Genomic DNA, 12,897 nt, shown 5'->3' on the forward strand with positions numbered 1-12,897 from the left:
ATATATATATATATATATATATATATATGAATGAATGCATGTGTTGTTTATAAACATATATTTTTAAATTATTTTATTTTATTTTAGAACTTTTAGTATCATTATCCATCTTATCGGTTATTGGCCATAACTTAAAATAAAAATAATTATCTGTGATTGTTATAGTCCAGAGGTGTTTGTTTCCTTGCGTTGCTTGTCCAGTCCTGTGAAACTGTGTGTAACTGTGATCCAGACTCTAAAATGTTGGCGGTCGGTGTGATGTATTTCAGCGAAGTGACAGACTTTCTGTGAAGTCACTGCTGTATTACAATTTCAAATATAGAAATCAAATATAAATCAGATATTCACTTTTTTTAGTAAACACTTGAACTCCCAACACCTCATTTCCCAGCAAACTCTCAGGTTAAATCAGACGCTATGTGGGCTGCTGGGAAGAGAATTTATCAAATGGGAAACTTCATAACCCATCCATCACTGTTGACTCTTGGTTCACACTGCTTTCAGACGCTTTCTTTTTTCTTTTAAATGATTTCAAAGTACGTCAGAAATCGACACCATGATGAGGATCAAACAGGAAGGAGCAGCTTTAAATCCAGATCTGTAAACTCTCAGGACTCACACATCTTCTGGTGTGACTAGAATACAACCAAACATTTATCAGCTGAATAGCAGTAAAGCTGTTTTATAAAGAAGCTGTGAGTTTCCTTAAACAAGGTTTTAAAGCTTCCACATGTTGATTTTTGCCAAGTAGGATGTTTTACTCGGTTGAAATCTGTTGTTGATCCTTGAACAAGATTCCTGTCGAACTCATATCAAAGACAGATGAAACTACCTATACAAACCAAAAAGCTGTTGAATGTGCAATCCAAAAATCTGATTGAATATTGTTCTAGGATCTATATAAGGAACATACATGAACACAACCTAGTTGGAAAATCAGGCGAGGTCACCAAGATCAACATCCTTGTGAGTACTGGAAGAGCCAAACAGATTTATATCAGCTGGAGAAACTGATCAATAGACATTAACTGCATCAAATTCTGGGAAAATATGCTCGTGTAGTGATTGATGTGTTTTAGATGGACAGGTGTGACTCTCACAGATTCTGGACATTTGACTAGATTGATAGAGGAAATTTATTTTATGTACGTATGTATTTATTTATTTATTTGTTTTTGTTTTTTACATTATGAAACTTTTATCTCATACCTTATTTTTACCTTATACCTTATTTTTTTCATTTATTTATTTTTACAGATTTTTTTAACCTGCTGTATTTCACATTCTGAAACTTGTTTGTTTGTATTTATATTTTTATTAATTGTTTGGTTTTATATTTATTACAGACATTGTATTTCACATTCTTAAACTTTAGATTTTCAGTCATTTTTTATTTATGCCTTTTTTTAGACATTTTATTTTACATGCTGAGATGTTTTTTTGTTTTTTTTCCAGACTATGTATTTCACTTTCAGATAAACTTTAGTTTGTTCGTTCATTCATTAATTCCGATTTCAGCCACTGTATTTCACATACTCAAACTTGGTTTCTGGTTGCTTTATTTTTATTTATTTATTTCTATTTGAATTTATGCATTTGTTGAGATTTATTTCAAACATTGCATTTGACATGATAAATGCCAGTTGCTCGTTTGGACCATTTGTTGATTGAGAGTAAGTTAGTGCTCAGATTTCTAGATGAGTGTTTGTCAGTAGTTAAGTGTTAAGAGCAGCAGTTAGAGGAGATAGCACACATTCTCATGACTCATTGATCATCTATCGATCGGGGTGTTGGAGAGTATTTCAGTATTTGTGTTTTAGAAGCGTCTTCTCTGCGTGAGGTTCATCTTTCATTGACAGCGCTCTCCTCAGGCCGTTCAGCACAGCTGGATTTGATCTGAGCACAGATGGACTGATGGGAATCACAGCAGTAGTGTCTCTGATAATCATTAAATGAGGCTCTTGACACTTTCATGTAGTTCCTTGAACAATGTGAAGTCACTCCGGTTCCTCATTCATCGTGTTTGGACAGCACAATTCATCAAAATTAACACAATCATCTAAAATGATTTCTTTCTTATGCTGACTAACCCTGATTTTCCCCTCTTTTTCAATTTATTTAGCATGTTTTATAGGATTTTTAGAGCGTTGATCATGCTAATATATATATATATTTTTGTGAATTCTAGGGTGCTGCACTGAAATACGTCCCAACTATCGTCAATGATCTGAAACTGGTCTTTGATCCAAAGGAGCTCAGGTGAGTTTATCAGACATTGTTTATGTTTAGTGAATATCCTTATATATCTTTTTTTTGAATTAAGACTTTTATTAACTGTTGTTGTTAGTAGCATGTTTTAATACTGCATGTTTGCACACAGCCAAAAGTAAATAATGAGTTTAAGGAAAAGTCAGTGTTTTGCAGCAGAGTTTATGGAGTGTTGTGAGCAACAAATTAAAAAACTATTTTTATTTTATATTTTATTTAGTTTATTTTATTTTATTATTTTAATTTGTCTCATTCCATTATTTTATTTTAATTGTATTTAATTTTATTTTTATAAGCATATGAGCATATGTCTATGATATTTGATATGAAACACAAAAATTCCCTTCTGAAATAAATCATTCAAATAAATTAATAAACAATCAAACGATATTGTTGCCCATCCTGCCTCATCTTTTTAAGCTGACATTTGGATGTTATCCAGCTAATAATTGTGTTCAGTTTATTTTATTTTAGTTTTAGTTTTAATTTTTACTTTATATTGTATTTTAATTTAAATTTTATATTGTTTATTTTATATTGTTTTTTTTACCGAAAATGTCTTTATAAGATTTAAACACGCAAATTATTTTCTGAAATTAATAAAGTACGTACAAATGATATTGTTACTCAACCCTGCCTCATATTTATTTCGCTGAAATTTGATTGTGATTTGGCCAGTAACTGTATTGACTTAGAATTACCCTTATTTTATTCTTGTTTTTTTTACTTTTTATTTTTTTTATTTTGTTTTATTTTATTTTATCCTATTTTATTTGATCTTATTTTATTTTATCCCAATTATTGTTTTCCTTAGTTTTAAAACACAAAAATCCCTCTTCATACAACAATCTTGTCTCTCATCCTGTCTTCCTCTCCTCATGTTTCCCTGTCCATCCCGTCTCACTCTCCTTGTCTCTCTCTCTCTGTCCTCATCCTGTCATTTTTCTGTTTTCTTCATGCTGTCTCTCTCACAAACAAAAACCAATATAGTTATCCTCACCCTGTCTCTCTTTCCCCATGTCTCTCACTGTTCATCCTGCTTCTTATTTCATCCTGTCTCTCTAGCTGCTGGTCCTCATCCCATCCGTCTCTCCTCATGGCTTTCGTCTGCTCCCGTGTGTCTGTCTCTCTCTAAGTGACTCTGAGAGGCTGCTAATGAAATCAGGTGTGAGTGATGGAGTTCTTCAGTCTGATGCTCCTCAAACACTAGATCCGATTGCCATTAGCATCTTTCTGCTCAATGGAGTTTGTATGTCATTACCGTTACCACATCGCTTTGCTGCTCAAGTATTTTTCACACGCTTTAGATTCAAAACACAATCAGTGCAAAGTGATCCCGTTGCACTCGCCGGTCACTCGCCCATCCCGTCTGCTGGTCTGGATAATGCGCTCCTCCCTGAGTGGCATTATAATGGAGCTACGTCGCTCTTGTGATGGCTAAATTTACTGCACGCACACACACACACACACACACACACACACGGTGAGAGATGATGGCATGAATCCTGCTGCGTTTCAGGAGTTTAGCTGAGGATGGCCTTTCCTCACCAAACCAATTTTCCTAGACATGACATTTTCACAAGGTGTTTTGTAACAGCGGGATTCTTGTTAGATTCCCTGAGTAATTTGTGTGCCTTGTGTAAGTGATGTTTCAGACTGAGAGCTGTTGAATGTAGTGTGCATGCATATAAAGCAGCTTCTCTTCTCTTCTCTTCTCTTCTCTTCTCTTCTCTTCTCTTCTCTTCTCTTCTCCTCTCTGTGTTGGAGAGTTTGCTGGGGTTAAGAGGATTTCATCTCCTCCTGTGTCTCTTCAGTCTCCTGTGCTTCTCTTCTCTACCAGAGAGAAAACCTGGCCTTTACTTTCTCTTCTCTTTCCCTTTTCCTTATTTCTTTTACTTCACTTTTTCATGACTCACCTTTTGTATTCTATTTATTTCCTGACTCACTTTTGCCTTTTTCTTTTCTTTTTGTCCTTTTTTTTCTTTTCCTTTACCTTTCTGTTTTCTTTTCATTTTTCATCATGTTTTCAGTTTCTTGATTCACTTGTTCCCTTCCCTTGTTCTTTTCTTTTTTCTTTTTACTTTAACCTTTTAATTTAGCTTTTTCTCTTTTCTTATCTTTTTATTTTCCTTATTCCTGACTCACTTTTTGCTTTCCCTTTTAATTTTCTTTTCCTTCTCCTTTCCTTTCCTTTATCTATTTTATTTCCCTTTTTCCTTGACTCACTTTATCCTTTCCCTTTTTCCTGTTCCTTTTCCCATTTAATTTTCTTTTCCACTTTAGTTTTCTTTTTCCCATTTCCATTTCCTTTCCTCAATTTTTTTCTTTCTTTTTTTTCCTTTTCTTTACCTCTTGTTTCCCCTTTACTTGACTCTTTTCCCATTTTCCTTTCCTTTTTCCTCACCTTGTCTTTTCCTTTTTTCTTTCATTTTTCTTTTCTTTGACTTTTTTCCTTTGCTTTTTCATTCCATTTACATTTTTCCTTACCTCCTTCGCCTTTCTCTTTCATTTGCTTACCTTCCTATTTATATTCCTGTGGTTGGGCACAACATGCAGCAAATAATCTATTTTTATTTATCATTTTCACAGTTTAATGCGGAGCCAAAAGTAAGGAAGTCATTGATTCACCCTGATTCTGTGACTCTATCAGAACATGAATCTGTTTGTTGAGCGTCCCGAGTAATAGCATGAGTTTGGGATGGGACTTTTGTTTGAATGACCAATGATGGAAGAGCCAGTTCAGGAAAACTGCTTCAGGAAATATGTTTTGCACTTTTCACTATCACTGAGGACAGAAAAATGACTGGAGGCCTGGTTAGCACACATCGTGTTAGCATTGCACTGTTTGCTCAGAGTTCATTGTCACAGAAGTGTGTTTGCTCAGCAGAGAGGTCGTGGGTCCCACACACACACACACACACACAAACACACACAGACCAAACAAACGGTGAATGAGGCCATCTCTGAATTCTGTCATCGTCTGCCAGACCACTCTCATCCCGCTTTCTTCAAGTGCCAGTTCTTTCCAGAAAAAGATCCGCTGCTCTCCTGTTGTGCCCTGGGCTTGTGTGTGTGTGTTGAGATGAGGACAGAGAGGTATAGCCCACGACACTTGGCATGTTTTAGAAATGAGCTGTCACTTCAACAGCAAATGAAGATGAGAAGAGAGGAGTGTTACAAACACACACTCTCTCTCTCTCCCTCTCTCTCTCTCACACTCACACACACACACATACACACACACTCTTAAAAATAAAGGTGCTTCAAAAGGTTCTTCAAGCGATGCCATAGAATCACCTTTATTTTTAAGAGTGCACACACACACCTGTTAGTGTTAACTAAGTTCTGGTGATGCCGTTAAAAGCAGTGCTGACTCTCTCTCTCTCTCTCTCTCTCTATCTCTCTCCTCTCTCTCTCTCTAGTAAGCTGTTCAGTGAGTTTATTCTCAAAGTTCCTCTGGGGCGTCTTGTGAAGCAGAAGTTGAACTGCATGATTGACATCGTCCACAGCGACCTGTTTACTCAGCATGGTACGTATACACACACGCACACACACACACACACACGTTCTCTCTAAAGGTCACTGTCTGACACCGGCTGCATGATGGTGTTTTCATGCTGTGAGCTGCGTGTGATGCTGTGATTGGTGCGTTTTGTGGAAATGCATCTGTTCTGATGTTATTGATGGGTAAAATATGAGCCCTTATGTGTTTACAGTGCAGTGGTATATGCTTTTTAACTTGACCTGCCCAATAGAAATAGGTATTTTATATATTTTTTTTGTATTATTGTACTCAAAAATTTAAGGCAGCAACTGAACTATTTTTTAAGTTGAAATGGGTGGGAATTTTTTTTTCAATTGTTTTTCTTTGCTGATTGCAACCCCTTAAAACTGACCTTCCACTCATTTTTGTCTCGCAATATACTAGTTAAGAATCACTTTATTGTATCATATTGATGCCTGATTTAAGAAGCACATATACTTGCTTTAATTATGATGCAGTTGTCTGTAGAAAGTTCTGTATTGGGACATTTCTTGCAGAAATCCAGGTAATTCTCATGAATGTTTGTGAATGGCATGAATGATGCAGTGTGTAAGGATGTTGTGTGTTTGTGTGTGTGTGGTGTTAAAGCAGTGACATATGGCAGCTCTGCGGGTAGATTGTAAGTAGATGCACGTCATTCAGCAGTAATTATCTGTGGATGTGTCTCCTGTTCTGACTTAATTAAATCACTCATCACGCGTTCATGCGCTGCCTCGTGCGCTTCAGTCTCTCGCTCTCGTAAGGAACGCCATAAAGAAATCAAGATTTAATGAATGAGACCAATAAATAATTTGATTCATTTCAAAGTATAAATAATCAGATTATTTGATAAATAATCCACAATAGATATGTATGTATTAATAAATGAATTTAACAAAATAATATTGGAGATTGGACACATCATCTATGAAATATGAATATTTTATATATCATTTATATATAATAATAATTTATTTGTTTGTTAAATTATAATAATTATTATTTTTGTTAGTTATTACTTTATTTTTGGTTGGAGAGTTCTCATGTGCAGCAGCTTATATATTATATTGGATTGTATTGTATTATGAAGATTTGTCAAGCTTCAATGTCCTGGCTAATATAATATATATATTTACATTTTATATTTTATTCTATTTTATACATCGATGTCTACATGGGCTCATTTTTCCAGTTCAGACCTTACTAAATAAAATTATTTAGTTAACTTTAAATGACCTAGATGAGTTTTTATTCTATTTTATTCTATTTTATTATATGTTAAATTATCTTTTTTTATTATTATTACTATTTTTGGAAGAGTTCTCATGTACAATGAATAAAATAAAATAAAGATTTGACCAGCAAACATATTTTTGTAAGCTGGTTAAATAATAGTAATGTTATTTAGTTGACTGATTTTTTAAAAATTTTTTTGTTTAGAGTTCGTCATTTCTTCAGACCTCTGTCGCAGTGCTTTGAAAGCTGCTGCTGGTCTTTCTAACTCTGGCCAGTGTTTTTGGCACCAGTAGTAGTGGAAAAATGAGATTTGAGAAGTTGTTGAGCTGTAGATCTTTTTGTCGTGTCTCACTGAAGGACGGCTTGTCTCAGAGTGTGTTTGAGGCCGCTGATTTTCCAGTGCCAACAGATCCACTGGAATAAATTACACACAAATGGGCCTGTCTAACCTGAACAAATGTGTTGAGCTCTCGCGGCTGGTGTCACTTCTTGTTGTTTTTCTGAGTAATGCGTGCGTGTGTGCGTGTGTGTGTGTGTGTGTGTGTGTGTGTGTGTGTGTGTGTGTGTGGTTCATTGCACTTCAGCACAGATTTGTCAACTTCCATTTATTCTAAACAGATTTATCTAATGTAAACTTCACATGATTGTTGACTTGCGCAAATTACATATTTTCAGAGGATTTTGCGTTTTGTTTCTGTCTAATGAGCGTTATTTTGAAATTAATTTTTGAATTCTGTTTGGCAGCATGTGAATATGCAGTTTTAATGGTTGTTTTGCAAGACGAGCATGACTATTACTAACACTCATTCTTGTGGTTTCCGATCTGAACAAAGGTCAAGCACCACTCAGATTTTTCTTCAGAAAATGTAAAATGTAGATTTTAAATTGGTGCCACACATCAATGTGAAATCGTGGACCACATAAAGCCTGTGATTATGTGCATTCCACTCCAGTAAACATAGACTGATGATTGGCTTCATCATCCTCCAATTCACAAAGACTGTGCCTTTTGACTTGGAGCATAAAGTCTTTATTTATTTGTTTATATGTGTATGCACTTATTCATGCATTTATATATGCATTTATTTATGCATTTTAATACATAAATTATTTCTACATGCATTTATTTATTTGAACATTTATGCATGTGTTATTTTATTGCTTTTTATTCTTTTTATTTATATAATATTTATTTTGCTTTTGTTACCGTAAGTAATAACCCTGATGAAGCATATATTTAAACTTTTTCCCTTGCTTTACAATTTTAATTTGGTCCCCTGAAGATGAAGATTTTGTGCTTTTCTCTCTTCTTTGGTCTCTCTCTCGCTTTCTAGCCTTAATCTGTTCCGAAACCTAGTGTGCTGCCTACCTAGATGGTATTTTAAGGCACCGTTCGTTGCACAGCCGTTCCAAACATTAGAGCCCTTAATCCGGCTTTCTTATGATACAGAATATTTTCAGAATTTGATGCGTTTTCCATATGCATTTTCAAGAACTGCAATATCCTCAAAAGTCAGGCACAAAACTGAATGTGAGCAAGGATGACTGTGCTTCTAAATGACCATCTTTATCAAATGCTTCTTTAGCTTAATGTAAAGAAGAGATTCGTCTGCTGAATCTTTAATTACAGGAGCCAGTGGCTCTGTAGTCGATGTTTCAGTCTGACTAAAGCTGCTCTCACTGAGGTTTGGGTCAGTCTCTCCGTGTCTCCTGCAACCTGTTTTTCCCTCTCTAAACACACAGATGCTAGATAAATGTTTTTAGCTGTGTAATGCGACTGTGAGTACCATCAACTTTTATCTGAAAGGTTGTAAATGCATTGCTTTAAAGTGTCATGAAACCCTAAAACACATTTTTGAGATGTTAACATATATGAACAGGTTGCACATCAGTGAAAACAACTTTAGCACTCATTATGTCTATTATTAATGTAAAAGTGTAAAAAAAAATTTTCCTTCATTTTTTGAAGCAATTTCTTTCTTCCGGTTCAAAAAGCAAAGTTGAGCCTGCGTATATGCATTAATCTGGAGTGGTGATGGGCTGCCATGGCTCGAGAGTACGTGTCTACTTCATCAGTTTTCTGAGCTTTTTTCAGTATTCATGAGAATGAACTCTTAAGATCCAATCACTGCGCTGTATTATGCATGAGATCGTCTTACAGCGGAGAATTCAAATTAAATTCAAATTCAAGCTAACGTGCCGTCAGTTCATCTCTGTAAACATGACTGTAACAATATTTAATATAACAACACGTGGAGCGCGCATGAGAGAGCAGTTTCAATGCCACGATGAGTTTAACAACACTTGCTGCGCAGATTATAGTTCTTATCCGGACCGGAGCAAGCATGTTTCAAGTTTATGTGAACATATTTCATATTTTCCCGTACTCCAGACATGAACCAGCACGCGCAAATATCATGTCTTCTTCAAATAAAAGATGCTATAAGGGCATGCGCTGATACAGCAGCAGCTGCGGCTCGTCTGATCCATTGCACTTCAGCACAGATTTGTCAACTTCCATTTATTCTAAACAGATTTATCTAATGTAAACTTCACATGATTGTTGACTTGCGCAAATTACATATTTTCAGAGGATTTTGCGTTTTGTTTCTGTCTAATGAGCGTTATTTTGAAATTAATTTTTGAATTCTGTTTGGCAGCATGTGAATATGCAGTTTTAATGGTTGTTTTGCAAGACGAGCATGACTATTACTAACACTCATTCTTGTGGTTTCCGATCTGAACAAAGGTCAAGCACCACTCAGATTTTTCTTCAGAAAATGTAAAATGTAGATTTTAAATTGGTGCCACACATCAATGTGAAATCGTGGACCACATAAAGCCTGTGATTATGTGCATTCCACTCCAGTAAACATAGACTGATGATTGGCTTCATCATCCTCCAATTCACAAAGACTGTGCCTTTTGACTTGGAGCATAAAGTCTTTATTTATTTGTTTATATGTGTATGCACTTATTCATGCATTTATATATGCATTTATTTATGCATTTTAATACATAAATTATTTCTACATGCATTTATTTATTTGAACATTTATGCATGTGTTATTTTATTGCTTTTTATTCTTTTTATTTATATAATATTTATTTTGCTTTTGTTACCGTAAGTAATAACCCTGATGAAGCATATATTTAAACTTTTTCCCTTGCTTTACAATTTTAATTTGGTCCCCTGAAGATGAAGATTTTGTGCTTTTCTCTCTTCTTTGGTCTCTCTCTCGCTTTCTAGCCTTAATCTGTTCCGAAACCTAGTGTGCTGCCTACCTAGATGGTATTTTAAGGCACCGTTCGTTGCACAGCCGTTCCAAACATTAGAGCCCTTAATCCGGCTTTCTTATGATACAGAATATTTTCAGAATTTGATGCGTTTTCCATATGCATTTTCAAGAACTGCAATATCCTCAAAAGTCAGGCACAAAACTGAATGTGAGCAAGGATGACTGTGCTTCTAAATGACCATCTTTATCAAATGCTTCTTTAGCTTAATGTAAAGAAGAGATTCGTCTGCTGAATCTTTAATTACAGGAGCCAGTGGCTCTGTAGTCGATGTTTCAGTCTGACTAAAGCTGCTCTCACTGAGGTTTGGGTCAGTCTCTCCGTGTCTCCTGCAACCTGTTTTTCCCTCTCTAAACACACAGATGCTAGATAAATGTTTTTAGCTGTGTAATGCGACTGTGAGTACCATCAACTTTTATCTGAAAGGTTGTAAATGCATTGCTTTAAAGTGTCATGAAACCCTAAAACACATTTTTGAGATGTTAACATATATGAACAGGTTGCACATCAGTGAAAACAACTTTAGCACTCATTATGTCTATTATTAATGTAAAAGTGTAAAAAAAAATTTTCCTTCATTTTTTGAAGCAATTTCTTTCTTCCGGTTCAAAAAGCAAAGTTGAGCCTGCGTATATGCATTAATCTGGAGTGGTGATGGGCTGCCATGGCTCGAGAGTACGTGTCTACTTCATCAGTTTTCTGAGCTTTTTTCAGTATTCATGAGAATGAACTCTTAAGATCCAATCACTGCGCTGTATTATGCATGAGATCGTCTTACAGCGGAGAATTCAAATTAAATTCAAATTCAAGCTAACGTGCCGTCAGTTCATCTCTGTAAACATGACTGTAACAATATTTAATATAACAACACGTGGAGCGCGCATGAGAGAGCAGTTTCAATGCCACGATGAGTTTAACAACACTTGCTGCGCAGATTATAGTTCTTATCCGGACCGGAGCAAGCATGTTTCAAGTTTATGTGAACATATTTCATATTTTCCCGTACTCCAGACATGAACCAGCACGCGCAAATATCATGTCTTCTTCAAATAAAAGATGCTATAAGGGCATGCGCTGATACAGCAGCAGCTGCGGCTCGTCTGATCATGAACGCGATGACACAACGGATTATTGTGATTTTTACGAGCCTTTGCGCTTTCTCTTTTTTTTCTTTCCTGAGTGCAGCTGCTAATTGGATGGGGGCAGAGACTATTACAAACACCTGAGGCCTCTACTTATTTAAGAGCTGCTGGTGGCTTGCACTGGGAACTGTTTTGTGTTTGATTTTTGGTTTTGGTTTTCCTTATTCTCTTTTGTTCTACCTGTATAATAAAACTTAAACTTTTTGCCCTGGCCACTGTGGTATTTGTTGCCTTTAGAAAGGCTTTCTTATGTTGCTCCCTAAACAGGGTCGTAACATAAATTGGGGGCTCGTCCGGGATATGAATTGCCTTTTGTTTGATGAGCTACTTTTGTTTTTTGTAGCATGCTTTGTTACTTAATGCTTTTGTTTGGACTGCTATATTTGTTTTGTAGAATGCGTTGTAATATTTATGGAATGCTACTTTTGTGTTTTGTAGTTTGTTTTGAGAGAGTGAGGCAATTCTACTTTTGTGTCTTGTACACAGCAACAGTGATACACAGCAAACGAGACAGACCGAAAATTAAAAAAAAGAGTAAACAGTAAACAGAAAGTAACTGCCTTTATTCTTTCTGTTTTAAAGATATTTAAATTTAAAATTAAAAATTTATTATGCTCTTTTACAATGTCTTGAATTTGTTTTGGGGGTGTACTAGAACATGCTCTCATGCTTGGTGGTTCGAAAAGCGCATTATTTTTTACATAATTTAAATTATTACAATACCTTTCTCCCCAGTCTGGCACAAACGGCTCGATTAGTTCCGGGTTTGATGAATGCCCGCCTTCCGAAAAACAAAATGTGATGTGATTGGTTGTACTGCCCCACCCCTTGCCAAAGCAGCAAGTTTAGTTAAAGCTGCAGTCCGTAACTTTTTTTGGTTAAAAATGTACATAACCAGCCAGTGTTCAAACCTGTTGCCTTACTTTATCCCGATTCACAACGGTTAGCTTATAATAATGTTTTCTAATTTGAGTGATACGGGTAGGTTTTCGCGGGAAATTCGAGCATGGCACTGCGTCATTACGTCACTACTGTAAACATAAAGAAGTTGTTCCAGCTAGTAGGCTATCGCATGTGAGGATCCTGCAGGTGGCCGATCGTTTATAGCCTTTTCTCACAGTTTTGGGTTAAAAGAATTTCTAAATATGAAATTCGAAGAGTATGACAATTAGATTAGATTAAGCAGAAATTGAAATCTACACGCTAATACACACTATACTCATAGTCACCAATGCTGATGTTGTTTACATTAATCATTTGAGAATAAAGTATAACAATAATAATAATTTGAACCGTTTGATGTGATATGAGCTAACCGATCTTTAGATTTAATGATATATTTAAAGATTTTAAAGATGTATGGTAATGCTTTTTTCCTCAGTTGGTCAGAACAAACATGGCAGACTTGTTACTTGTTCAGATGGCAATATA

General features: G+C 35.6%; 1 protein-coding gene across 2 annotated transcripts in view; it reads left to right on the forward strand.

Moving 5' to 3' along the window:
* Positions 1 to 12,897, forward strand: part of LOC107667825 (dedicator of cytokinesis protein 1) — a 288,581-nt gene that overhangs the window by 103,245 nt on the left and 172,439 nt on the right. For both annotated transcript variants that reach the window (XM_016459540.1, XM_016459550.1), the window contains exons 24-25: positions 2,189 to 2,259; positions 5,691 to 5,797. In XM_016459540.1, coding sequence (XP_016315026.1) covers positions 2,189 to 2,259; positions 5,691 to 5,797 — 178 coding nt within the window. The remainder of the gene's footprint in view (positions 1 to 2,188; positions 2,260 to 5,690; positions 5,798 to 12,897) is intronic.

The sequence above is a fragment of the Sinocyclocheilus anshuiensis genome, unplaced genomic scaffold (assembly GCF_001515605.1).
Source record: "Sinocyclocheilus anshuiensis isolate Anshui unplaced genomic scaffold, SAMN03320099.WGS_v1.1 scaffold493, whole genome shotgun sequence".
NCBI classification, from domain to species: Eukaryota; Metazoa; Chordata; class Actinopteri; order Cypriniformes; family Cyprinidae; genus Sinocyclocheilus; species Sinocyclocheilus anshuiensis.